The sequence below is a fragment of the Dermacentor silvarum genome, chromosome 1 (genome assembly GCF_013339745.2).
Source record: "Dermacentor silvarum isolate Dsil-2018 chromosome 1, BIME_Dsil_1.4, whole genome shotgun sequence".
NCBI classification, from domain to species: domain Eukaryota; kingdom Metazoa; phylum Arthropoda; class Arachnida; order Ixodida; family Ixodidae; genus Dermacentor; species Dermacentor silvarum.
The window spans coordinates 108,054,560-108,082,135 of NC_051154.1; the positions used below are offsets into that span (position 1 = coordinate 108,054,560).

At 46.4% G+C, this 27,576-nt stretch overlaps 1 protein-coding gene across 2 annotated transcripts in view; it reads left to right on the forward strand.

The window, feature by feature from the left end:
* The window catches only part of LOC119434621 (band 7 protein AGAP004871), a 210,864-nt gene that overhangs the window by 23,166 nt on the left and 160,122 nt on the right, over window positions 1-27,576 (forward strand). The window contains exon 1 of one of the 2 annotated variants that reach the window (XM_037701728.2): window positions 25,058-25,341. The exons of the other annotated variant lie outside the window; for it this stretch is intronic. Within the exon in view, the coding sequence (XP_037557656.1) occupies window positions 25,299-25,341 (43 nt within the window). The 5' untranslated portion in view covers window positions 25,058-25,298. Of the gene's footprint in view, window positions 1-25,057; window positions 25,342-27,576 lie in introns of those variants that run through there. 2 annotated transcript variants of the gene reach the window in all.

Sequence of the window (27,576 nt, forward strand, 5' to 3'; positions counted from 1 at the left end):
TGCTGATTTCGTTTTATCGTTCACGGCTTCCTCGGCAAGACGGTCACATGGGCCGGTGTTTCGAATGAAGGATATTCGATCTTCCCTTCCGGAACATGCGAGTGCGACGACACTATACGCACACGATTAAGCAGAGAAAAATGAACGGAATTCCGTCAGCGATAATCGTGACATCGCCGTACGTTTAAACTTCGCAGCAGGAAACTAAATTGGCGAAGGCTAGGTTGTGCATGATTTAGAAGAAGACGCTGCTCGCAAGCGATGATTTTAGGTGCATTCGCTTTGTTAGAAAGAAGCAGATGCGCCTCGAGGAAAAATAAAGCAGAACTTAGTCACCTACTTAAGATGAAAAAAAAAAAGATACAGAAAATTCAATTGGCTGCTATTCTCAGAAAATAATTCTAGAATTATTCTACCCCTAAGCAAGAGCTCTTCGAATATTTCTGCGTGGATGCCACTGAAGGGCCTATGCACTCTGCTTCACCGTGAGATTTCTGCTTTTTCTCTTTCTTTTCTTTTTTTCTTTTTTTTTTTTTTTGCGCTCCCGCTCCGTTTTCGGCTCGTCGTCGGACGAAGGTAGCGCGCGTCTCGCGAGATGCGAAACACGGGCTCCTTTCCCATCCGGCTGCGACCAAATCTTATTGGCGCCCGGATGTCGTCGTCGAGGCAGGTGCCCTCTTCCCACGTTGCAAGACGTCGAAATCGGAGCCGCGCGGCTCGTAATCGCGATTGCATTTGAAGGCAATGCAATCTCAATGTAAGGTCACGTTCAAAGGCGCCGCCTCTTCTATGTCGCACCAGGAGGCGATAGATGAGCGAGTTACAGGTACTTTCACGGCCCTATAATGCATCTGCTTCGAAGTGATCGTATTCCGTAGTCACCGTCAATGAAGGCACGGGGTCCTATAATTTTTTTTTTCGTCTAAGCTGTCTTTGCCCTGTTCACCATGTTTAGGCCATGGGAGAGAGAGAGAGAACACTGTGTTCATTACGTATATTTGTTGGTGACGACTTCCTTGTTACGGAGTGAATAAAGAAAGTTTCACCATTCACGAAAAGCATCAAAGCTAGTGAAGAGTCGACCACGTGGAGTTACCATGATGAAAGACAGGAGTTCACTACATCAGAGGAGAGCGTAGATTGACTGAAGAACTTCTTTTTTTTATATTCACAGCAAAAGGACAATTGTCAAATGATAAGTAAACTTCAGCGATGACTCTGGCACTGAAATTATTTTCTGCGACAGCAGCTGGCTCTCCAAACGAACATCGCCACCTTCTAAAGAGCGAAAACTTCGCGATGCGTAGATCATCGTTTTCATCCGCTACAAAAACGCTGTTGTGGCCTCCCAAATACGCGCACAGACGCTACCGGTGATATACGAGTGTTCCCTCGAAGCTTGTAAAAGTCTACGAATGGCGGCACGGAATGGCGGCACTTGTGTCCTTGAATTTCTCGGAAGGGTGCGAGGGACAGCCCATCTGCAGTCATACGAAGCACTTGAATAACCGAGTACTTTCCTTGGCTTCAGTGAATATATTGGCTTCTTTGGAAGCTTCACCAAACTATTCAATGCTCTAATTATTTGCATGGAACCGGAAGCTTCTAGCGAAAAAAAAAAACTGTAATTTGAATCGCAGGTCAATCAGATTTCATCTCACGATTCGAGGTACGATTAATGTGCGGAATTTTCGAAAGAAAACACTGTGAGCGCATGAGTCGCATTTTGGATCACCCGCATTTCGGGCAGCCATGCGTTTGCTTTGAGCTGTATTTTCTTGGTGTTTTGTTCCGCTTGCTTCCATCCCAATTTATGCAATGCTGCGGCTGACGACACAACGTCGAGGACGACACAACGTCGACACAACATTTGGCTGCTGCAACGGCGCTTGGCTATTTCTGGACTTTAGACGAAACGCGGTTGCAGTGTCATCTAAAGGCTTTAGGAAAATTTGCATTTTTAGTTTTCTCCTCGCCTTTCGACAATTATGGGCACACTGTGGGTACGATGTAATCTTCAGCATTTCGGCACTGCACGTGGAGCGATTTTCATTAGTAGGTTTTGAACTTTAGTAAGCAACAACAGCGAATTATTCGCGTTTTCGAGCGGAAATGAATTAAAGGGGAAGCGTTCCGGAAGATTTGCATAACGCCTTGCGCCTGATGAAGGAGGTTCTCGCGCCTGGAGTTGCTGGTTAGCGCGTCATTGCTGGGGCGGCTAATGAACGCCGTCTCGGGCAGGTGGCGATCCGCGCTCACGCTCATTTAACCGCTCGAGAACGGATCCTCTCTGCTCAGCGGTTGCCGGCTCCTTTCTGCCATCGATTCGAGCTCTCTGGCCATCACCGCTAATTGGTGCGCGCCTCTTCTGGGAAACCCTGCGCGGCCTCCTTCAGTTATCTCGGCGGATTGCATTTAACGAGCCGGTTGACCACACCAGCTTCAAAGTGCTTCGCCAATGCACAATTCGACGACGTGCGCTTGTCCGTCGCGGAGATGGCGTTTGTCTGGCACACGAAATATTTGCCCCCATTAGTGCGTAGTGCGGGGAAGTTGCGAGGGATTCACTCGAGGCACATCTGGTCCTTCGGTTGGCAGTGAATTGGTTTCGTATCTAAACAGTCTTATACTGATGTAAATTAGAACTATTGTTGTCGATTGAGTGTAAGCGATGTTGTCTCAGCTAGCTCAGGTTAGAGCAAGGTTAGAGAACACGAGTCACCAGCTTGCCTCGACGTTGTGTCGAGCTTGATTTGCCATCGAATGTCGAATGATCAGTACGCGACAAGAATGCTGTTTCGTCTGCCTCGTTGCTGTTGCAGCTTGCTAAATTTTGAGTACGACAGATATATGGTGACAAAGACCAGATTCTTTGTGGCGTAAAGGAGCCTAAACCAAATAGTTGACAGACCGACCGCTGTCGTATTCGATATCTGTGGATTGCGTGTGTGGGTGTGTGCCGGTACACGGGTGTGTTTTTTGCGCTTTACTTTGTTTTACCACAATGCGATATTATCGCCCTTGCATAGACGCTGCCTGAATTATTTGTGGCGCCATACCCCTCTTCCTTCCCTCTCAAGTTGAATCACCGTTCAGACCTAATAAGTCGATTCCTATTTTTTACTACTTGACATACGAGCAGCAGTATATTGAGTTATTTAGTCATGTTGTTTGCCCATAGCAGATGTCTGTAAGTCGCCTGCTATAGCTGAAGTGAAGAGTGGCTCGAAGCATATAAATAAATAAATAAATAAATAAATAAATAAATAAATAAATAAATAAATAAATAAATAAATAAATAAATAAATAAATAAATAAATAAATAAGTAAATTAATTAATTAGTTATATCATAAGAAGCCACCAAACAATGACACCAAGGAGGGCATAGGGGAAATTATCTGGTGTTATTAATTGAATAAAGAATGATAGATAAATAGAAATGAAAGTGGATGAAAAAACAACTGGCGCAGGTGGGGTACGTTGGGATAGATAGACAGAGTTCGTGCTCAATAAGTTGCCTGAAGGAAAGGTTTCCAATGCGCTTATACTTCACAGTGTGCAAAATGGCGCCTCTGGACCGATGCAAGCAGGTATAATCGCTCTATGTGCTTGTTTTGGTCACAAATGCTTATATTGAGTCAGTGCAGTTAATTACTCTCCAGAACTTGAAAGCGAATGCTATCGATCGACGCCGTTTCCACAGGCGGTCAGTTACGCTAAAGGCTATATGCAACCACAGAAAGTGCCTCCAGCTACAGGTATGCTCCGAGAGTACGGCGCTGACACCGAAACCTACACGAGGCTTTGATGTCATCCATACACGAGGCTACACGAGGCTTTGATGTCAGATTAGAGTGAGCTACTCTAATCTGTGTAGCTTGCTCAAAACACAATGTTATGATAGATAAGTCTCGATAGCTTACAAAAATATGTAAATGTTATGGCGGACAAAAATTTTGGCAAATTTAAAAACAAATCTTCTGGTCTTCCGAGACAAAATGGTGGAAGCAAAAAAAAAATGAGCGAGAGAGAGAGAGAGAACTCAAAAGAGAAAGAAAGAAAGAAAGAAATACGACAGCAGTTGGAGCGCAACCACAACACGAACCTACAATAGCACGGCGAATAAAGTTGCCCAGACGAAAAATACAAGTACGCAGGGCTTTAAGGGGATGAAGAGAGAAGCTCTTAGGCGCTGCTTTGCATTCCCGTCTGTTCGGTGGACCAAGGGAGACGTATGAAACAAAGCAAGGCACTAAAAGAGACAAAGTGTGAGCGTATTGCCGGCGATACGCTTCCCTCACGTGTGCGTGGCGTCAATACGGACGTTTCGTCCCCAACTGCGGCCGCCAATCATACGTGCAAAGGCTGGCGAATGCGGGCATGACCGGCTTTTCCGTCTCATGCAAACAAGTGTGCGCTTGTGCGTATTATTGCTACGTCTTTTCTACCCAGAGCGTTTCGCCCATACTGGCACGTGTGGTACCTATTCAGAGTGTCGGTGTATAGCCGTGCGCGCGTGCAGTTGAAGCACGTTCGGCTGACTGTTCGGACGCCCGGTTCACGCTCCCTTGGAGCCATCGTGCATAAAAACGACGCGGTGAACCGCCCGCGCGTGCGGCGAAGGAAAAGTGGCAGCTTCGCTTCGGCGAACGAGAAGCTCGCTGCGACACGGCGTCGTTGTCGTATCGCGTCCACGACGTGCACCCAGGCGTGCTCGCCCCTGCATCTCGACACGAATGTAGGTCCTTGTGGTCGACAATTCTTGAGCATTGTGAGCAGTTGATACGCATATATAGTTAGCGATGACTTTGCTGCGCATACTTTGCAGTCATGTATTCCTTTTAGCAGCGTAGCATTACTTTTGTCGTGTCCTCACCTTAAATACGTCTTGATACTTTTATTCTGCTCTTGTTCATATGCCAGCTTCGCTAGCATCATGCATAGTATCCGGTTTTTCGCAGCCAAACGCGACGCTGCCACTGTCGAGTGTCAAAGTCTGGGTAAGTACCCTGGATAACTGTACAAATAAGTGCAGTAAAAAAAATATTTTAACACTTACATCTATTTGTTGCGCGGCTATAACGTTATATTAAAATTAAATTCTGGGGTTTAACGCCACGCAGCTCCACAGCGGGATATGAGTGACGCTGTAGTGGAGGGCTACGGATTAATTTTCGCACTTTGAGATTTTAACCGAGCGTCCCCCCCCCCCCCCCTTCTTTCTATTCCCCCTTTTCCTTCCCCCAGCGTAGGGTAGCCAATCGGACTCTTCACTGGTTAACGCCCCTGTCTTCTTTTTATCTCTCTCACTTGCGCTATTACAACATTTAGATTCTGTGGTCAGTGAGAGCGCCGCATTTGCCGCCGTAATTCGCTGCACGTCTTTCGTCAGATGCGCCGAAATATACTCTTATTCCATGGGTAATACACATTTTAGTGCCATATAATTCCAAACCTATTTGTGACTAATTCACTGTTCCTGTGGCCACACAGTGGCCACAGCTTATGCGGTAACTACTTGGGTTCAGAAATGAAATAGTCCTAAAAATTTTAACGCTTTTTTTTTGGGGGGGGGGGGGGGGAGGATCCTTCTTGTCAATGCAGACAAAGAGGCGCTTATCTGTACTCGACTTCGAATCTACTTAATCAATTGCAAAACACTATATACTCGCACATTAGCCTGAGCGAGACTGAACGACTCATAATTTTACTCGACATGTGAGCAGCTCAACAAAGGCATCAGCGCTATTAAAACTAGAAGCAAAGCGTCCCACTTTTCACCTACTTGGAATAACCCGTGGCGAGATGTGTAGTGTTGTAAGTTTATAACATTGTCTCACGGGCAGCGGACTAATGCCGGATCTGGTGAATGCCACTCGTCCTGGAACTTTCCTTTTTGTATGGTTGGTTCATTTTTGTCTCGTTCACGGTAATATTTTGTAACATTTTCGTTTACCGAAGTGTGACAAATGACGTAACGTCCACCTGCTCGACGTGACGGTTGTTTTGTTCAGCTCAGACAATTACGGTCAAGAAAAGAAAAATGCACTTTGCTAATAATTTACCATCGTCTCTTTATGGCGCCAATCGTTATCTTGAGTGGAAGGCACACGAATACCGGCAAATAACGAGCCGCTCTTACCTAACATAGATTTTATGATTACAGACTCCAGGTTCGTGTCGCCAGCAGCACACTTTATATGTCTACAAGAAGAATAAAGAAGTTGAATGGAGGAAAAGCGAGTGAGTGATGCGTTACCTTTTTGCTCCTATAGGGAAATACAGATGAAAAAAAAAAAACTGTGATATTCACTTGAAGCTGCCACGAGAAAAAAGAAAGACAATCTGAGTGAGAGCATTTGACAAGGAAAAGAAGGCGCCGGCGCATCCAGAGAAACCGCGGAGAAGGAAGGCGCAGCCGTCCTGGAGCAACCAGGCACGATGTCCCCCAAGATACAAACGACACGTTTTTCCGCGTTCAATGGCAGACGATTGGCCGCAATGCCGGCTGTAGCGTGCGTCGCATTTCTCGGCGGAAAAGCCGTCGTTGTCTGTGCCTTCTATTATGCTCGGCGCGTTCTCCCTTATTGCTGCCAGCGGCGCTCGCGGCCCGCGCCGAAGTCCCCCGGGCAGGCAGCGCTCGCCCTCCTCCCTCGAATGACCGTGATTTATTTCGCCTTGCTCTTTGCTTTCGACGGGCGTATATCATCTTGACAGGCCGCCGAGCGAGCGGCAGTGGCGGCACGCAAATTGCAACGCCGGCTGCTCGCTTCGTGCGCGCCGGCCTTATCGTCGGCGTCACCTCCCCCAACCCGCCCCTCCACTGCCACCAACCTCTTCGCAGCCGCCTTGGGCGCCCGCCGGTGCGTGAGACCCGCGGTGCGCTCCGGGGCCGCCACCCGCAGTCGCCGCGCTATGCGAACCCATCTCGTGGGACGCGTAACGCTAAACGCGGAGAACGACGGAAAGCACGGTACGCCGATCGGCGCAGAGACACAGAGGCACCGGATGGAGTTGCAAGACGAGGCAACCTAGCTCCCGCGTCCGAAAGAGATGGATGCCGGAGGTTAGCGGGTCAAGAGGTCGGACGCGATTTCTTTTTTTCGACATAAAGAAAAACCTCGCACGCGCGGTGCAGCGCTCACAGCAACATGCGCTATGCAACTTGCGCTGCACTGCGCACGTGGTGTGCCACACGTGCTGTCAGTCTCGCCTCGCAGTTTAAGCTGTTCGCCCATTAGGTAAGTGGCAATAGACGATTTTAGAATTGGGGACCCAAGACTCTGGGCCCACCAAGCCGCGGTGCGTTAGAGGCTGCGGGGCTTAGAGGAGCAGCAGAGTTTGAGAATTGGGTCAAACGCAGACAGGCGTTGGGTCGAGCGCTCGTGATGCCGCAGTGGGGAAAATAAAGAGGAGCTTGAAAGCAAAAAAGAAGAAAAGCTTTTCTTGCAAGTGAAAACGAACAGAATGCATTTTTGAGCAAAAAGAGCGAACAATAAAATGTCATAAACGTAATCATTTGTTAGTACTACGAATTAAGTAAACTATTATAAGTCAAGCAAAGCCAATCACAGCCAACTGCTCTTAAATGGTGTTTTTTTTTTGTGATTCACTTCAAAACGGCGAGTTCACCTGTGTCAAATGGCAAGAATCAGTCGAAGGACAGCAAGTTTGCTCTGCTATCATCTGCTGTGCGCTGATTTGAATTGGGCTGACATCGAAGATCTAATTATATCGTTGCCAGAAGCGATTTAGCGACGACATGGCCGGCGGCAGTATACGTTTCGCAAAGGTTGCGTATTGACTGCAGCGAAAATGTTTTCTTCGTACCCTCTGCAAGATTTTTCGCAACTTGTGGCCACAGCTTAACGTCCTGAAAAGAGTTCGTTGCGAGCACTTCACGCAATATACAGATGTCATCTTCTGCTGTGTAGTCCGAGCGCGCTTACGTAGCTCTCGGAGCAGTCATGCTTACCGCCTGAGAGATAATGGCTTTGGATGGCTACGGCTCGTACGGCTCTCCTGGCTATCTCGCGATTTCTCGTTACCCGTGAGGGTGACTCAAGATGTCTTGGGGGCCCACGCTAGTTTTCGATTTTTGGGTCTTGGGTTAACGCGAACGCAAGAACCCAAGACTGGCATTGATTTTGCGCATGCGCACTTGTGGCCCGCAATTCTCTTGAATCCCCAAGCCGGTTGGGCCCCCAATTATAAAACTCTCTAACATTACCTACGCGGGGGGTAATGTGAACCTTTTGATATCGTTATCCACTTAATCGCACACAGTTAATCGGACAGTGCGAAGCCTTTTTTTGGTGCAGGAACACCTACTGCGCTCCGGCGACTCCAAAGCATTTTAATGCACTGCATTACTCGGTGTAAAATCAGCCACTCTCCCTCGAACGGACTCGACAGCAAACGTTCATTTGAGGCGACGGAGGAGTGCAGGAATCACACTGAGGCATTTAGGCGAGGCGTGCGTCTGCTTCCAGATTGCTTTCTCTTTCTTTTTCTCATCCTCGACGTTGAGGCGCCATTTGAACTTGAAATCGGGAAATAGAAATAAACACAAATAGCACGTCGGCGCCTGCATACATGCGCAGAAAAGAACGATCGGCATATTTTTGTGGATTCTAACTACGCGTTGCAGCTGAAATTATGGGGTTTACGGTCCTGAAGATGTCCAGTGGGCTATGAGCGGCGCTTTTTTAAAGGTCTCCGGATTAATTTTTTGATCACATGGGGTTCTTTGACATGGATCCAAGGCATGGTGCACGAGCGTTATTGCATTCCGCCGCCATTGAAATGCGGCCGACGTGGCCATAATCGAACCAGCGACCTCGTGCTCAGCAGCGCCATAGCCACTGAGCTAGACATGCTGCACCGATATCGAGGCTACAAAGCTCAAGACAGGGACTAATTGCGCAACAACGAATATTGAAGCTTTTTGTGGACTTCCTATTCGCTCGTGCAGCAGCTGAAAGCTGGATGTTCATGTGACACTGTTGTGAAATAATCATTTGGAAGACCAAACGCACATCCATATGCACCATGTAAAGCTCATAATATTTCATGTTCGAGTACTCGGTATGCATAAAATCTTTGTTTTCTTGTTCTTTTTCTGTCCCCCCCCCCCCCCCCCCCTCCTCCCCCAGCGCAGTGTGAGGTAACAAACGCCGCTCGGATTCGCAAAAAAGCTCTTACGCCAGAATTGTTCGTAAGAGCAAATTTCAGCCAATCCTGAAGCCGGGCACATTACTAGCGAAGGCGCCTGGCCAATGAAAAATATGACTTACAAAAGAAAAGCTTCGCGAATATGGCCCCAGGATTTTCTGTTCCATATTGAAATTCATGACATTCGTGTCTCGCCGTATATCTTGCCACTAGGATGCGTGGTCTTCAGTCGGGCTAGCATCTGCAGTTTCTCAATAAAGCCAGCATATCTCAGGCTTTGACCCACCGTGGCAACCCCGTGGCTTTGGCGTTGCGCTGCTGAACTCGATGTCGCGGGTTCGATCCCGGGCACGGCGGCCGCGTTTCCATGGGAGCGAAATGCAAGAAACGCTCGTGTACTTTGTTACAGGTGCACGTTAAACAACTCCAGGTGGTCAAAATTATTCCGGGGTCGCCCCCTCTACGGCGTGCCTCATTATCAGATCGTGGATTTGGCGCGCGAGACCGCGGTTGTTTTTCTCCTTTCTTTTTTTTTTCATCTCTCATGCTTTGTCTTATTCAATCTATGAAATATTGTAGTTAATATACACAGAACAGGAGCTGAATTCACAAAGGTGTTCGCCCGTGAAGCGCCAGCTAAGAACGGTAGCCAAGTGATACGATGGCCAGACGCCATTTGATTAGGATGCGTTTCTTAATTCGCCTGCTGATCAGCTAGTTTTAACCATGAAACATGGTTTTAGAAAGGAGATATATAAATTAAGGAGAGCAAAACCTCGGAGAGCAAATGCACGGAGGTCTTCGTAAAACACGGAGTGTTTCGTTTGCTACCCTACACAGGCCGTAATGCAAAGGGGGAATAGAAAGGGGAAAGAAGGAGAGAGCGAACACAGCGTGCACGCGGGAGGATGTACAGGGCCATAAACGGCCACTCAGGCCGGTGCACTTCAAGAGCTGCACTAGTGCATGAATAGACTTTTGCACCAGTAACTGATCTGGTCACGGTCCGAGTAACTTTGTCTCAGAAAATGGTCTCGAGTCCAGCCGGCTTGAAGTTGACCGGAGAGAGAGAGGTGTTTAACATAGTATCGAGGACACATACACAACAGGTACTCACTAGTTTCCTCGCACCTACAGCAGTAGCACGCCGAGCTATTGACCATTCCGATACGGTAAAATTAAGTGTTCGCAAATGCTCCACCCTGACATAAGCGCTACAGCAATGTTGCTTCGCAGCGGGAGAGGCTAGATGGCACTTGAAGCCATAGCCAGGGGTCCAGTTTACGCAGCCGGCAATGGAAGACAGAGAGAGAGGGAGAGAAACAAGTAAACCCAAGCGGTTAACCTGACAGACGTCTGATTTGCTACCATGCGTGAGGAATTAGAAGAAAGGAGAAGGCGAAGACATAATTTACAATGTAGCCTCAAGGCTTCCTTGTTTACGGAGGTTATTTTTACAAAAAATGCATGGAAGTTTTTTTTTGTTATTTTATTCCTTCTCGCTTTTCGGAAATCGATCTATTTGATTATAGTGTAAATGGAATAATCTGGCTATAAGTGATAGAAAAAAGGGTGGATGACAGCTTGTGAACGAAGTGAATAAAACATCAGTTCTGCTGTGGGTGATGTTGAACGATGAGATACTAACTGCGACGCCTTCTTTGTCCCTGATGAGTAGGTCGGTCATGTTTCGGCGAGTCACCTATAAGGCACGCTCCGTTCTACGCGCCATGCTTTCTTCACCAGCAACGTTGCTTGCACGAGCTCTGTAGCGCTGAAAGCTTGTTTATTTCACGAAGCAACGCGAAGTGAAAAATTCCCATAGAAACGTGGCAAAATTCATTATGGCGCACTAGGTAGCCTTTGTCTTGCGTAACACATGTTTCTCTGCTCTTTGCGCACCTGGTCCAACCAGATGACGTTTTGGTAGTGAATATAGCGTCTCCCACTAACTTTAACATAAACAAATGTTCAGTGGAAATGGAAATTTAAAGCAACGGTAAAACATTAGAATCCCGTAGAAACGACTTTTCACAATTTTGCTGCTTTTTGGCGGTGTGCTTGCACGGAAAGAGTTCGCACAGGTGCTTAGTTCTTCTAAAAATGTGCTTCGTAGGGTGTTATTGCAAAGCACAAAGTACAGTGTGTAGTGATTGTAGTTATGCCTGGCTGAGAGAGAGAGAGAGAGAAAGCAAGGATAGAAAAGGCAGATAGAGCCAACCTTTACTTTTCCAAACGAACCACTTAGTAGCCAATCAGACGAGCCTACGGTTTGATACCCTACTCTGGGGCTAAGTAAAATGGGGAACATTTCTAAAAATGCACGTCCTCCGAATGTCAATCGAATTTCATCAGTTTTTTTCATTAAGCAAAGGAAGGCGGATAACAGCTATTTCTTAATCATTTTGCACTCATTTTGAAATGACAGTGCAGCCCAGCCTCTATAGGATTATAGTAGCATCACGTCCATTATACAGAAATATTAAGAGAGGCAAGGCTGCATAATCTGCGTTTTTCTATCTTCATCGTTTTGGCACACAATATATCGACTAGTGTTCTTTGGTTAAAATCTAAAAGTGTGACGGTTAAGGTCAAATTCGTGCCATACATGCGAAACACTGTACGATCTAGCTGCTTGATTTTCTTCTGAGAGAGAGAATGGAATGAGCGATGGAGAATGACCAGGTCAACAAAAGGTTTGCTACCCTATACAGTGATGAATGGGGAGACATTGAGCAGACAGATAGGTTAAGGAGAAAGGAAAATCCCCGGCAGGGACGCAGCTTATCGCACCGCGCCGTCTCAATATGGTTACAGCAACCAATCAATTTCATAAAGCACAAGTGCCGATTATGGATAGACAACCAGTGACGTCGGTGTTCAAGTAACATCTTCTGAGTCACTGGTCTGGAAGGACAATTGCACCAGTTGGAGAAACTGGCTTACAAGATGCTCACCATGCTCACTAGTCACTTATGTCTCCAGCAGCTCACTAAAGTCAGCATTCCTATGTATAATACAGGTAATTATCAATTACTTGAACGTCACGTAGTCAAGCAAATAAACTATTTCCAGAAACAGGAGAAATGGATGGCAACGACTTCGCAGAAACGATAGGTCGCGATTACAAATGTTATAACAAATTTTGCATCAGTAGGTTATGAAAAATTTAATGAAGGAAGCTGCCTATAAAAACTTAGTCATTACACGCAACAATTCCATTTTACCAATGCTGTAAGTACTTAGCTGCCCACATTAGTAAACGGTTGAAGCTGGCTGGCTAATTACAGCAAAAAAGATAAAAAAGGGCGAAAACTTGTTGAACTTTTTTCTAATTACGAGGTATGTAATTTTCCATCATATGCTTTACAGAGCGGAATGTGGCGTTATAATAAAACTCCTAAATTTTAATATGCGTCGCGTCCATCACGACTAAGCAGGCTCGGATGAGCGTGATCACCTTGCACGATATTGTGGGATATTTTTGCAGTTGTTCTGTTTTTCTTTAACGTTGTCGGAGAAAGCAAAAAAAAAATGCAGGATAGGAATTCTTGGTCACAAAAAAGGAAGATTCTCACCTTGAATTGTGCAGGGCAGATGTCGATCCTAACTTGGTTCCCTCGCCTGCCTAATTAAATATTTTTTATTGTTTATATCCCATTGTCAATATCATACGTGACTGCATGTCAGTATTATTTCTTGAAACTTCTGTCTGATACATCTTCGGCAACATGGGTGGTGAAGGAGTTAGAGTTTGGAAGAAGCAAGCGGAACAAGCGTGCAGTACGTGCAAATGCGCCAGTTCACAAGTACTTTGGCAATAGGTTATAGGAGAGGGGATAAGGGAAAGACAGGGAGGTTAACCATGCTGATAAGGATTGTCTACCTCCTAGAAGCTACCCTGCACTGAGGAACGTTGAAAGGGGACGGAAAGATAAGAAGGAAAAGTTCATTGTATGCACGCTTGCACATGCAATGAAGCGTCATCTGTCAGTCCGTCAAAGGCGGTCAAGAGTGTTCATCAATGAACTCGGCGTAATTTAGTATTGGCTCTCTCTCTCTCTCGTTTAGTTTACAAAGTGGGTTCGATGAGCGTATACTTCATACTTACGCGGGGGTTAGACTGCCGGTAAGAGCACACTTTGGGACCCAGCTCACATTTGCTGAATTCGAATTCCCTGGAGCCACTTGTGTAAGGGATAGATCCATTCTGAAATTGCGCTCGCTTGAGAGCGTTTCGGGGGCGCTATTCACGATACATCGTTGTCAACGAACCTCGGCTCAGTGTGGCAAAAAAAAGAAAGATTACCATTGCCTGGCGATTTGTTTTGAAATGATAAACAAAGAGTACAGAAGAGTCGATCGTTCGCGTCATGTCCCTATATAGTAAAAATGCATCCTCAAATCCTGCGGATAGAACTGGGAGTACGTACTCGTAATATTTATTGTTGAAACCGTATGTAATACGAAACAATTAGCGGCGGCTCCTAATTGAGTGTATCTTGTTAATTGAGCAGCCAGGCGCAACAACGACACACCAAGTCGCCGACCAAGTTTTTCAAGGGCGGCGGTAGTCAGTGACCGAGACTACGCTGGTTTTTGCAGCCGCACTGCAAAAACGATGACGATGCTCTCAAAGGAAAGCTCACTGCAGGCATACGCGGCCGTCAACGTGGTTCATGCTGGTGCACTCAAATTAATAATTAAAACTAGCGCCTAATTAATAATTTCTCATTCTGCCCGAGCATCGCAGGAGCTCGGTTTGGGCTGTTTATTAAGAAGAGCAACGCTTTCAAGTACTGCCGAGGAATCGACATCCCACTCCCTTTAAATGGGAATGTTCTCTGGCGTCTGTTTAGTTATCCCGTAATTACAACACCTCCTTTGTGAACACGTCATGCCAGCGCAATCACTTTGTAAAGACGGCAGCGCGATTGGGCGTGCTTTTGGGAACACGCAGGAGCTGAGCTTGGGAACTGGAATTTGTGCAACTTCAGACTGGGAGGTAGCGGTGTCCAGCCAGGATCCCGCGGTCCAGCTGCGGACCGTCAACTGGGCTTTGGAGGTCGCCGAAAGTCAAGGGCTTACGGCCACCTCACGCCGCCTAGCAGAAGAAACCCAGTAATTTAAATAACTCTGCATCTGACGAAAATAAAGTTTTCCCTCCTCCTCCTATGCACAAGGGAAACATGGACACTTGTGAATGGTGATATCCATTATTCTTGCTTCTGTATCCAAGCTTCGGGCTCCTGCTTTCTTAAGTAAAATCACAATATCTCCTCGGCATTTTTTTTATGTAATTTGATTTATAACAACTAGCAAAGCTTGCTGTAACATTCATGTGAGTTGTACAACTTGCACTTGCTGTCCATGGTGACGGAACCTTGGTAGGGAAATGACTGCCCGTGAAGTTGCCATTGTACCGGATCAAACATTAACGCGAAATTCATCCTCCTTAAGCAGTTGGAATTACAAAACAGGCCCCTATAGGTATATTTGTGAAGACACGGTACCCATTTCAGGACAGTGCAGAACCTATTATCAATGTTACGGCAAGGAAGCCTCAAGCTTTTGTTCACGAGAGCGTATTTATTACAGCAGTGTGCAAGCAGAGATTAGAGCAGGAAGCATGAATTCGAATTGAATTGAATTCTGAGGTTTTACGTGCAAAAACCACGATTTGAATATGAGGCACGCCGTATGGCGGACGCCGGATTAATTTTGACCACCAAAGGATCTTTAACCTACCTCCAATGCACGGGACACGGTCGTATTTGCATTTCGCCTCCATCGAAATGCGGCTTTCGGGGCCGGGATTTGATCCCGCGACCTCGTGCTTAGCAGCGCAACACCATAGCCACTAAGCTATCGCGGCGTGTCCCAGCACCCATGTACGTACAGAGGGCAGTAAGCGTGGAAAAAAGAAAAGGAAAACAGAAAGAAACAGAAAGAAAACAGTACAGCAACGAGAAAAAAAGAAAGCCTCTCCCGTCCTCGAACGTGTAGAACCGTGTCATTTTCTTTCTGTGCCATGAGAGAGGCAGAGGAGGAAGAGGATGAGGAAGTGCGAGTAAAGGCAAAGAAGTTAACGACATGCGGAGTATCTGGTTAACTACCCCTCACTAGGGGGAGGGGTAGTCGTTTCACTCGCTGTTTCATTGCTCAACTTCGTGCCTCACTCAGAAAAACCTGGGGCATGATATTGGAACCCGACAGAGCAGTTCTCTGCTGAAGAACATCTCGTGAGCCGCACGTTGCCACACTCTGACGTTGACGATACGAGTACTTCTTACCGAGGCGGCAGATCCCGCTAGCCAGCAACTCGCTCAGTTCTCGTTGACCCTTGGTTGTTGTTCTCTCTTTATATATAATATTTACATTCCTCCTGTTGCGTGTATGTGAACGGCACTCGCAGCTCTCAGTGGACGTTTTGCTCCTAAATCTACCGTGCTCGCAGTATACGCCAGAGCCTCGGCTCCAACCTTAGCGACCTCCTTATGTTTTCTCTCTACCTCTTTTCACCAGGCCGGCCATGCATGTCTACGTCCTTGTGTACAATGTGCGTAAAACATGGTTTGTGGCGACTCTGAACGGCGGCAGCAGTTATGAGACAGAGAGGCTGCTCGAGTGGTATATTATGTGGCACGCTTGGGGGATGTCGGTGCAGCGTCTCGGCCTTGCTGGTGGGGCGCCGTTTACGACCGCATCGTTTATATGTTGGCCGGCGAGGCTCACTACCGGGAACGCGACAGCAGACACTGGCGCTGACTCTCGGAGCGCGCCGACGTATAGCGAGGCGTCGTAAACGCGCGGCAGCCACGCCTCACGCGAAACATCAACCACAGCGTGCTGGGGTAATCGCGAATACGCGGATGCGCCTCGCACTCTCTGTCGAAGTTTCACACCGCACTTGTTTTTTTTTTTTTTCGTTTTTGCGTGCAGGTCTAACTGCGGGGTACCTACTTAATTTAAGGACGTGTAAATGCGTGTGCTTGGGCATGATATACCGCCGTTAACTCCTTGACCTCAGGGCGATGAAAAGCATTCCCAGCTTTATTGAAATTTGATGGCGCGCATTGCTCTTTACAAATCAGCTTGAATCTCACAGTAGGTATTTAGTTGTGTATTTTGGGCTGCCTGTTTCTACAGGCGGGATTAGCCTGGCAGTCTGGGCCGGGAGTTGCCCCGCACTATAGGCATTTGGCGGATATTATTATTGTCGACTTCTACGTGTTGCCATGCATAGCTAACCCTTTGTTGGAAACATAACAAAGTTCCATTCATTTGCTGCCATTAAAATATAATATGCTAATGAACGACAAAAGCATACATGCCATTGAAACGCAACCTTACAATGATGAACAATACCATATAGACCCTTTAGTATCCTTCCCACCAAACCTTAAGATATAAGAGGCATTAGGCATACTCTTACATCGTGTATGTCTTTCAGTGGCCTACACGTGTATGTCTCTCAGTGGCCGGTGTCCGTCGCAGCTATCGCTAGGAATGAGAAAGAATAACCTAGTTCCAGCCAGGATCGAACCGGCTCGCTTTGCGCGGAAGGCAGCTAACTCTACCACTGCGCCACGCCGGCGCTTGCTAGCGGCTGCGGAAACATGTCCTATACGCGCGTCCTACGCGCAAGTTTGCGTCGATACGCGCAAACATTGAATTGCAGTTGCGCTGTATACCACCAGGCGTCACGACATGTAGCAGTTGCATCGTATCGTGCCACCTGTCAAGGGATGAGACATTTGGGCCGCGTAGGCTCGATACTTGTGTTTACTCTTCGACACACGTAATTGGGCCTCCTCGCAAGGTACTAACCACTGCTGAAGAAGCGAATCATAGAGATACGCGTGCAGCTGCAACCAGGCAACGTCGGGCACCGCAGACCGCTGTGCAGGGAGCAGCACAAGCCGCAGCTGGCCGTCGACGCCAGGCGGACAGTTCATTTCGTTCTCGGGAAAACGACGCAACGAGATTTTGCCGCGAAGACCTTCTATAGTGCATGCTGCCGATAATGGAGCTCATATGGAGCCATTCCTCTATCTTACGATGTGACTGTGCTGCGTGTGCCGCGCCAGCCTGTGACTTTTTTTGCCTCGCTATCATAATACCGTTTCCGCGTTAGTGAGTTTTTTATGCACTTTGCTTTGAACCGAGCTATTTCAACATGAGCCCGTATACTACACATGCTTGTCGCAGGTCATGGGCCAACTCTACATTACGCATGGTTTGCAGAGATTTGCAACTTCCTGCCAAGCTATTAGTTTGTTTATATAGTATACGTATAGTGTGTTTATTTCAGTCTAAGTGATTGTGAAAGCAATTGATTATTATAATATTTTTCTATTAATGTTGTTCTCTCGTTTAGTTTCTTTTTTGTGCGTAGCTTGTGTGTAGCTACTATTTTGGGATAGCGGACTTTTCCTTAGCCAAACTTCCTATACTGTCCCAATTAATAAGACACATTGGCGTAACCAAGGGGGGGGGAGGGTCGAACCCCCCCCCCCCCCACCCCTGAAATTTTTTGACGAACGCACCCTCCTTCCCATGGAACAGAAATTTTGAGCATGTGGGCTCCGAATGAGTGACATTGATAAAAGGGTAAGCTGAAAAGCAAGATAGGGTAAGCAAGGCGAAGGCTAGTGGCGGTCTGAAGGGGGGGGGGGGAGGGAGTTGTTATTAGGGCGATCCCCTCTCCCATGCACAGCACATTGTGGCCCCACTCATGGCGTGCTTCTACCTCATTCCAGATCGTGGGAACCGTAACTGCTGAGGGGGGGATTAGTGTCAAAAATTCCACACACAGGTAAAGGTGGGACGAGCGCGTGTTTAAAACTTGGATGCATTGTTGCTTTCCACGAGGCCTTCGTGTCGTCGAAGAGCTTCTCATTTCTGGTACTTGATTGAATGCTCAACTGCGCTGCGCGGAACAAAAGCATTCCGAAAATATTTTTTTCTTCTTTCCCTTGACGCTGACTTTCATTATGTTAATAAACTTGAGTAGAGCTTGAGAAGCTTGAGGATAAGCATGAAAGAAAGACCGACAGCACGCCGATTTGCGCACGACAATATATATCAAGAACGGGGGTGGTGAGCCAAGGAAGCTAAGAAACCGCCGCAACAAACACATAAAAGGCGTCAAGAACGAAGTTGGCGGATAATTATGGACATAGGGAGAGCGTCTCGTCACTGCCCGATCGCTCAACACCAGACAGCCGTGGCCGGTCGCCTAGCTGAGGCTCACCTACCCCGTCGTAACACGTGATACTTGCTGCGGAGAGCCCATCCTAACTAAACGTCTCGGCAATTTCCAGAATAGATGGGGTCAGGAGATGCGACACTTTCAAATCTCTCAGAGGTACTGGCCCTTATTTTACTGCGAAATATATAGGATGCCGTAATTTTACAAAGCCTTCTAAACAGGAAGCAGCCCTGCCTCGGACTGTCTGCCTCATCAATTCCTCGTGTCATCAAATAACAATATGCGTCATGTGATGACTACAATACCATGATCGCAAGTTACTTCCAGACATCTCTTCAAACAAGCCGACAGCAGGTCATCGAAAGTGACTGAAAGTTCCATCATATGATTCCATTGAAATTCTAGCGCAAAGCGTCGTTCCTGTATTTTTAAATATAGAATAATATAGCATGGCAATAACGCCGAAAGCACTGTTGACTTTTCCAAGTCATGTACCAGCCAGGTCATCGACATACATTATATAAATGCATCAATTCGTAAACAAAATTTTAGTTTTTTAATATCAATTTTAAAAATAACATAAGTATTATAGCATAATTTGATGCGAAGTGGCTCACGCCTTAGCAGTGAAAAATTTTGTCAGAAGTTGCGCAAAGTGTTGTTTCGGCAACGCAAAAACGTATATCCTCATTTTTTAAGCATTCTTTTCCGGGGAGTGCTAGGAGTTTCTCATTGTGCGGTGTACAACCTCCGTATAATAATAATAATAATAATAATAATAATAATAATAATAATAATAATAATAATAATAATAATAATAATAATAATAATAATAATAATAATAATAATAATAATAATAATAATAATAATAATAATAATAATCAGCCTATATTCATGTCCACTGCAGGACGAAGGCCTCTCCCTGCGATCTCCGATTACCCCTGTGTTGCGCTAGCTGATTCCAACTTGCGCCTGCAAATTTCCTAACTTCATCACTCCACCTAGTTTTCTGCCGTCCTCGACTGCGCTTCCATTCTCTTGGTATCCGTTCTGTAACTCTAATGGTCCACCGGTTAGCCATCCTGCGCATTACATGGCCTGCCCAGCTCCACTTTTTCCGCTTAATGTCAACTAGAATATCGGCTATCTCTGTTTGTTCTCTGATCCACACCGCTCTCTTCCTGTCTCTTAACGTTATGCCTAAATTTTTTCGTTCCATCGCTCTTTGTGCGGTCCTTAACTTGTTCTCGAGATTCTTTGTTAATCTCCAAGTTTCTGCCCCATATGTTAGCACCGGTAGAATGCAATGATTGTACACTTTTCTTTTCAACGACAGTGGTAATCCCCCAATCAGAATTTGGTAATGCCTGCCATATGCACTCTAGCCCAATTTTATTCTTCTATAAATTTCTTTCTCATGATCAGGGTCCCCTTGCCAGGCTATTGAACATTATCTTTGTCTTCTGCATATTAACCTTCAACGCCACTCTTACACTTTCTCGGTTAAGGCCCTCAATCATTTGCTGTAATTCGTCCCCATTGTTCCTTAATAGGACAATGTCATCTGCAAACTGAAGGTTGCTGAGACATTCGTTGTTGATTCTCACTCCTAAGCCTTCCCAGTCCAAGAGCTTGAATACTTCTTCTAAGCATGCAGTGAATAGCATTGGAGAGATTGTGTCTCCTTGCCTGACCCCTTTCTTGATAGGTAACTTTCTACTTTCCTTGTGAAGAACCAAGGTTGCTGTGCAATCCTTGTAGATATTTGCCAATATATTCACGTATGCGTCCTGTACTCCTTGGTTACGTAACGCCTCTATGACTGCTGGTATCTCTACTGAATAAAATGCTTTTTCATAATCTATGAAAGCCATATAGAGAGGTTGATTGTACTCCGCAGATTTCTCGATTACCTGATTTATGACATGGATATGATCCATCGTAGAATATCCCTTCCTGAAGCCAGCCTGTTCTCTTGGTTGGCTGAAGTCAAGTGTTGCCCTGATTCTATTTGAAATTACCTTGGTGAATATTTTATATAATACTCAAAGCAAGCTAACGGATTTATAATTCTTCAATTCTTTAACGTCTCCCTTCTTATGGATGAGCATAATGTTGGCGTTCTTCCAGCTTTCTGGTACAGTTGAAGTCGTGAGGCATTGCGTATAAGGGGCCGTAAGCTTTTCAAGCATGATATCTCCTCCATCCTTGATTAAATCGATTGTTATTCCATCGTCCCCAGCATCTTTCCCCCTAATGATGTTGTTCAAGGCCCTTCTAACTTCATCGCTAGTTATATAAGGGGCCTCTGTATCCTGTTCATCACTACTGCGAATGAAAGTAGCTTGGCTGATCTGGGAACTGTACAGGTCAGCATAGAATTCTTCCGCTGCTTGTACCATGCCATCGAAATTGATGTTATGATCAGCAACCTCAGTATATATATATATATATATATATATATATATATATATATATATATATGTAGAGAGAGAGAGAGAGAGAGAGAGAGAGAGGTGAAGGAGGGGGAGAAGTGGTAGTTGTCGGCGGAGAATCCCCCCCCCCCCCTCTCCTCCCGAAATAAATTTCTGGCTACGCCACTGCTTCGACGTCGTGTTTGACCTCATTGAAATGTTCGCCGGAATGCTGAGAGAAAGCAGGGGTTCGGCGCATCTATACTATCGGTTTAGCCGAAGGGAAGAAGTCCGCAGTCGAGCCTTTCCGCAACATATCTAGGTTTCACTAACGGTTGATAAGGTAGCAGCAAACTTTTATTAGTGGCCTGTGAATAATTTGATTAAGTCGATCGAGCTAAGGCTGAATCCTCTGCTCATATTATCTTCAAAAAATCTATCCCGCTGAAGCCAGACTAAAGTGTAGAAGTAGACGCAATAATTGATGCTATTATTGTCAAAATCTGCAAGAGCCTTATGGAATGTCCATTTGGCACTTTCATGGTGTTCATGCAATCTGTTTGAAATGCATTCTCCTAATACGTTGTTAAGAAACGTGTACTTGTGGATGATAAATATATAATTTTCAAGTGTCAGTTTAAGATATTAACTGTATTTTTTGCGCAACGTATAATGTAGCGTCAGTTACTTTTAACAACTTGGAGTTTGCTGCAGGATGTATCGCAATTTGTACCGAATTGTGAAACATGTCCTGCAGTGCAAACGTGGGTACCTGTTAGGCTTGTGAGTATGTCACAAACCGCTGCGCCAGTGTTGTGGTGTCGCCTCCGCATCTGTCCCTGTGCAAGTGCCGCGCGCAGGTTTTTATTCCGAAAAGGTGGGTATCCGCGCTACCTGCTGAGTTAGGGTGTGGCGAGGTTGGTCAAACAGTGCTGCGACATTGCTTTTCTCTAACCGCCACGATGTTTCCACAAGCTGGAAACAAATTAAGTGATTTGTTTATTTATTAATTGATAATTGTTGGATTGATTGATGCATTGAATAATTTCTGATTGCCAAACGATGCCAATTTCCACCTCCCTTGAGGTGTGATGGAGAAAATATTAGCCCGCTAAATATAGAATATTGGCCGATCAATGTCTGATCGTTTGGGGTGATTTTGCCTTTCCCGCCATGACCTACCACTTGCTTTACTAGCTGCATCACATTTCGCGTGATGGTTCTTAATGCGCAATTTTCTGGGGGTCGGTCGGTCGTCCTGCTAGGTGAAGCTTAACTTATGAGGCCTTGGTGAGTGATTCGCGGATACAACGTTTCCTTTCCGCTAGTGATTTTTGTAACTTTTTTTTTAATGTTAAGTAACGCAAAATTTAATGCATGGAACGGAGTGTTTGTTTGCTTCAGATTGATCTCAATAAACGCCTTCTATCGCACACAGAAATATTTTGGAAGATAAGCAAGAGAGACAGAGAGAGATTGTGAGCTGGAAGAGACGCGGCCTTCTGTAACCCTTTAGGTATCACGGCTCAGCGCCTAAAAACAGCGATGCAACGTGTCCGTGAAATGTCGGTAAAGGCAAAAAAAAAAAAAAGGGAGTGTGTGATGCGACTGATGCCCCCGTACATCGGCAAAATAAACAAACACCAGCCATACATTCTCACAAAAAATATCTTAAGTTCAGGGCTCACTTAGACTTGGACTCATGACATCAGACTCATTCGGGATCAGACTTAAGCTCACTAAAATCCGATTCAGGCAGGCGGACTCAGACTCGCGGACTCCCAGACTCATACTCACTCGGGCTCACTCAGATTCACGGAATCACCGATTCATCGTAATTATAAAGTCATGGGCTAGACACACTGAAACTCATGGAATGAAGGACTCTCGCAGACTCAGACTCACTTGACTCGGGCTAGCCGGTTCATAACTGCCCCGAAGTCACGATTGAACGCTCATAGCAGGTGTATCTGCTTGATCAGATACATCAGCTCAATAGTATCAAATAGTACCTGATCAATAGTATCAAAAGAATAAATAGTTTCGTTGGCCCACTACAGATGCAACAGCTTCATTTTTATATGTGAGTGCGGGTGGGTGGATGGATGGAAGGTGGTGATGGCGCAGGCTAAGTATTGTAATAATAACATAATTTTTCAATAATGCTTATTGCTGCTACGGTGAGCGATCTATACTAATCGAACTGAACGTTTATTTCTGGTGAGCTCACACACTGGTGGACTAAATGGGGCTTAGCAAACACAACGAGAAACGGTGTACGACAGCGCTGTTACCTTTTTACGTAGCAAGTCACGAACGCAACAAAAAACAGTAGGATGAGGAAATACGAGCGCCACAAGAGGAACAAGTAGCGCATAGAGAGAGAGAGAGATGAGAGGAGGTGGAAGAACACTAGAACACTCGCAAAACAAATCAGTGAGCAATGATTTAATAGTTTCTGTTCATCTTTGGCAATGCGTAGCAAGCTGCGGCATTCCGCCAATGCAGCAAGAGGCGACAGCACTATGAGGCGCTAAACTGACCAGAGCCAAGGGATGCACGGGGAGAAGTAGGGGTGCTGTACTGCTTGCAACGGGACGCTCAGGACGTGGTGTCAACATTTTATTTCTTGAGGCACCGATGCCGTGTGCTTGTGAGCGATCAGCCTTTACCGGCACGTAATTTCAAGCGAAGCTTTTTTTCGCGTAAGCCCTGCCGGGCACCTATTCACTACGCTGCAAAACGAAGTACTGAACACGAACACTTTCATGCACGTTACCGCGTAGAGAAACGACAAAGTTTTGCTGCGAGTACCGGGGGCGTAGTTGGAAATGAACTTGCACGCTTCGTGTCTCTCTTCGCATATTTAATTGGCAAGTTTCAAGAAAGCTTAACACATGCCTCGGACCTGCTTTCACTTCGTTTTGCCTGTTACAATACAGACAGCGTGTAGCTCTAAGAAGAGCTTGAAAGAAACGGGAAAAATATTTTACTACTTTTCAGAAATTGTAGCTATTCTTTGGGTGGCTGTAATTAAGAATCAAGGAAATCATGGTTTTGCAAGAAGTAGTTGTTAGATATTGTGGGTTTTATTATACCAAAACTGCTCAGTGGCTTACTAGGAACGTTGTAGTGGGGCATCTCCGGATTAAATTTGACCACCTCATGATCTTTAACGTGCGCCCAACGCACTGTGCATGAGCGTTTTTGCATTCCTGCTCTACCGAAAAGCGGCCACCATGGCCGGAACTCGCCCCCACGACCTCGTGCTCAGCAACAAAACGCCATAGGCATTGAGCCATCGCGACGGGTAGAATTAATTGTACTCATTTACTTTTTTCTTTAACTAGCACAAGACTGGATACTAGCGTAGCGAGCTCATTCGAAAACGCTACGTGCAAATAGACCGCGAGGCCATTGCGGAAACAAGATACGCCAGCATTCCCGAACACGCGAAAGCGAAAACAATGTTGTTCAAATTTTGCAAAAAGATCCTGATATCTTTTTACCAGCACCTGTGACTGCAACTCATTGCACCTATAACTTATGCCGCGATGAAGAGCGCCGTGTAGTTGAGGCAAGGGCAGAAATGACTTTCATGTAACGAGTCGTTCTCCTGCAATACACGCAATTTTACATGTGGCAAAAAGTATCTCGCTGACTTGTATGCATCGTGATTTTTGTACTACACAAGCGCATGTTTTATACCAAAGAGCCTGACACAGGTTGAACCACGGAGAGGTGGTAAATTGAGGAAGGGAGGTGAACAGTCCTCATTCCAAAAAAATTGATATCATTAATGGCATCTTGTTGAAGGTGAAACAATGTGCTGCAGGAACACTGGAGATGCCGTGAGGAGAAAAAGAAAACGGATATTGTTGCAAAGAAAGCTCAACAGCGCGACTGTACGCACGTCATCTTCCGGAGCTGCTGGGAACCCAGTGAAAAGTGCGCCGGCTGGAGACGCTGCGTTCGAGTAGCGAGCATAGAGTGGCAACTGCGGGCCGCGCGAAAGTGAAAATGCAGGGTCCTGAGGCGGGCAGAAAAGTCGCGCTTTTCACTTGCTCACCGGCGAAGGAGAAAGGGGGGCGATTAGGCGCGCGCCGAGGGAACGGAGGAGGCGCGCCTTCGTCTTCCGCCGGCGGGAGGGGCTTGCGCCCGCGGGTGTGGGCGAGGGTGCGCGCACCGCGGCAGTGGGTGAGAGGAGCCGCCCTCGGCCGCGCGCGCGGAGCGCATGGCGCAGCGGTCCCAGTCGGCTCGGCGTCCGCGCCGCGTGTTGGAGCGCGGGGGGGCGCGCTTCCACTGGGGGGCACACGAGCCCCGGTCGCGTTCCTCGCCCGAGGGGGGGACACGACCATGCGACGCCTGACGGGCCGGCAGCCCGTCTCGCTGCTCGCGGGCCTCTGCCGTGCCGTCCCGGGCCGCCAGCCAGCGGCGTCCGTCGACCGCTGCTGACGGCGCTCGCGCCAACACGGCCACGTCGACGGCGGCACGCATGACGCCGGACAACCCAGGCTCGAGTCCAGCCTTCTCGGAAGGTGCGTCCCCACGGCACCGGCGCTGCCCGGCAGCCGCTGTCACGCGACCCACGCCAGCGTGTCACTCGGCGGGGCCACCTGCCCCGGCGGTGGCAGCCTGTCCCTCGGACGGACTTTGCGCTTTTCCTGCTGGCTTCCGCAGTCGGAACTTAGCCACCCCGAGTGACACGCTGCCTGAGGTCCTGCCGGCAGGCATTGCTAGTCTAGACATACATTTGCTTCTCTCTTCCCTGATTTGTTTTCCCGTTGTACTTGCGAGTTTCTGAGATCTGCTGCACCACTTTGAACGCTCGTCCTTAGGAATCCGCTGTTGGAGCAGTGGCTTTGCTTCTTCTCTTACTTTAGTGTTTCTCTCTTTTCGAATTAAAAAAAAAATTCAGAATAAGATTTTCGTTTAGCCAACTTAGTGATCTATGCAGACTTCGAATTTAAATAGCCATAAGAAAGTGCGCACGGAGCCGACGCATAGTCGCTTCTTGCCGCACTTTCGCACGAAACTGTGGCTTACCGCACTTCAGTGTACCGTGGAATCGCTAGAGGTGTAATTGCTAGGCTTTTCAACTGTGCAACTCGTGAAAGTACTAGTCCTTGAGTGTCTCGGTCTGAATTTGGCGAATGTGTTTACGATGCGTACCCATCAGGTAATGATGCAGGACCTTCGTCAACTTTTTATCATATCACTTCTAAAGCAAGCCCATCGCGGGCACCTACAAACAAGCGGAACTTTAACTTCGCTGCAGCATTTTAAGATATTCCAGATACTTCTGAGTGGCGGTCCTATGCACCCACATTCTTATACATTCTCTGTACGACACCTTGTACTGTAGGGAGGACAGATAGCTTAATAGGCGCATATGCGGGACTAGTTTTGTGAGCCGATAAATGGTGTACATTTTTGTATTATGCTACAATAATTAATTCTATCCGAAGATAGAAGAATAAAGTGCCTAAAATGCTCGAAAGATAACAGAGTTTAGTTTCTGAGGATGCTCTCAGTTTTTTAATGTACGCATGTTCGACGACATGCGTGACTATCTATAGAATTTTTAGGCGTACCGTCACGGTTTTCTTTAAAGTTGAGGTGAATGACATTTTATTTGCTAGGTTCGCATAATTTGTTTTGTACCATAAACATTTTACAAATCTGTTTACTTCTTATTTTTTAATGTAATCAGTATTATGGAATTCATTATTTCAGCCTGTTGCTCCACGTATTGGCACTGCCGTTATGCCCAGAGCTGTTTCATCACGACAGCGCCGACAAGATGTTGTCAGCCCGAGCAAAGTTTGGAAAGGCATTCAAATTTTGATATGATGAATCTTTGTGGTACAACATAGGCTATTATAGTACGTTCGACCTCGTGGTGCGTTTCTTCCATGGTAATGTCCCCTGAAAAAAAAAAAAAAGTGCCTTACAAACACGCCTTATTGTGGCTTTAATTGGCTCCGTAACATACAGGTAAATTTGTATAATTTTGAGAAACTAATGTTTGTTAGTAGATATGACGCAATACCTACGATGCGTACTTGAGCGCGTAATGACACCCATGTCCACTGGCAAGTGACTCAGCGCGAACGTAACGTTTCTGCAGCAGGGGTAGAAAATTGAAGTACTTGTAATTCTTAAAATTTTAAGAGTTTTACGCTAGATACACAAGTCATATAATTGATATATTATTCAATGATTCGCGCATGACGATTAGCAGAGGGCTTCAACTAAAAAAAATCTGGAAGAGCGTCCGCGTTCAAACGATGTGCTGTTGCTGTCATTCCATACTCCGCGACGCTTCAAATGGGTAAGATTGGGGGTGCATACTGAGACAATGACAAGAAAAAGATTAAATGACTACACAACGTGAATGCGGCCGCAATTATGCGTCGATCACGATGCAAGAAAGACAAGTTAATGCGCACTTTCGCAGTACTTAATGAGAGTCGAGAGGTTGGCTTGTAAAGTAGGCTTTTTTACACAAATAGTCACATGACGGCAAAGCACCCTTTAGGTAAACAGTGACAAACTGTGTGGCGGCATTTTACAAGGGCCGTTCCAGTTGTTTTAGATTAAGCAACTCTAAGGGTTCACCACTTTGACTGAATGTTGGTCGACATTTATGATTATTTGCGTAACAGGTATTTATATGTGTTTCCTAGCTGTAGAAAGGAGAATGTATCTCAAGGCAATGTGATCTGCATTCAGCGCTACAGCTTTTTCCAGTTGCCGCAGAAACATCTGTC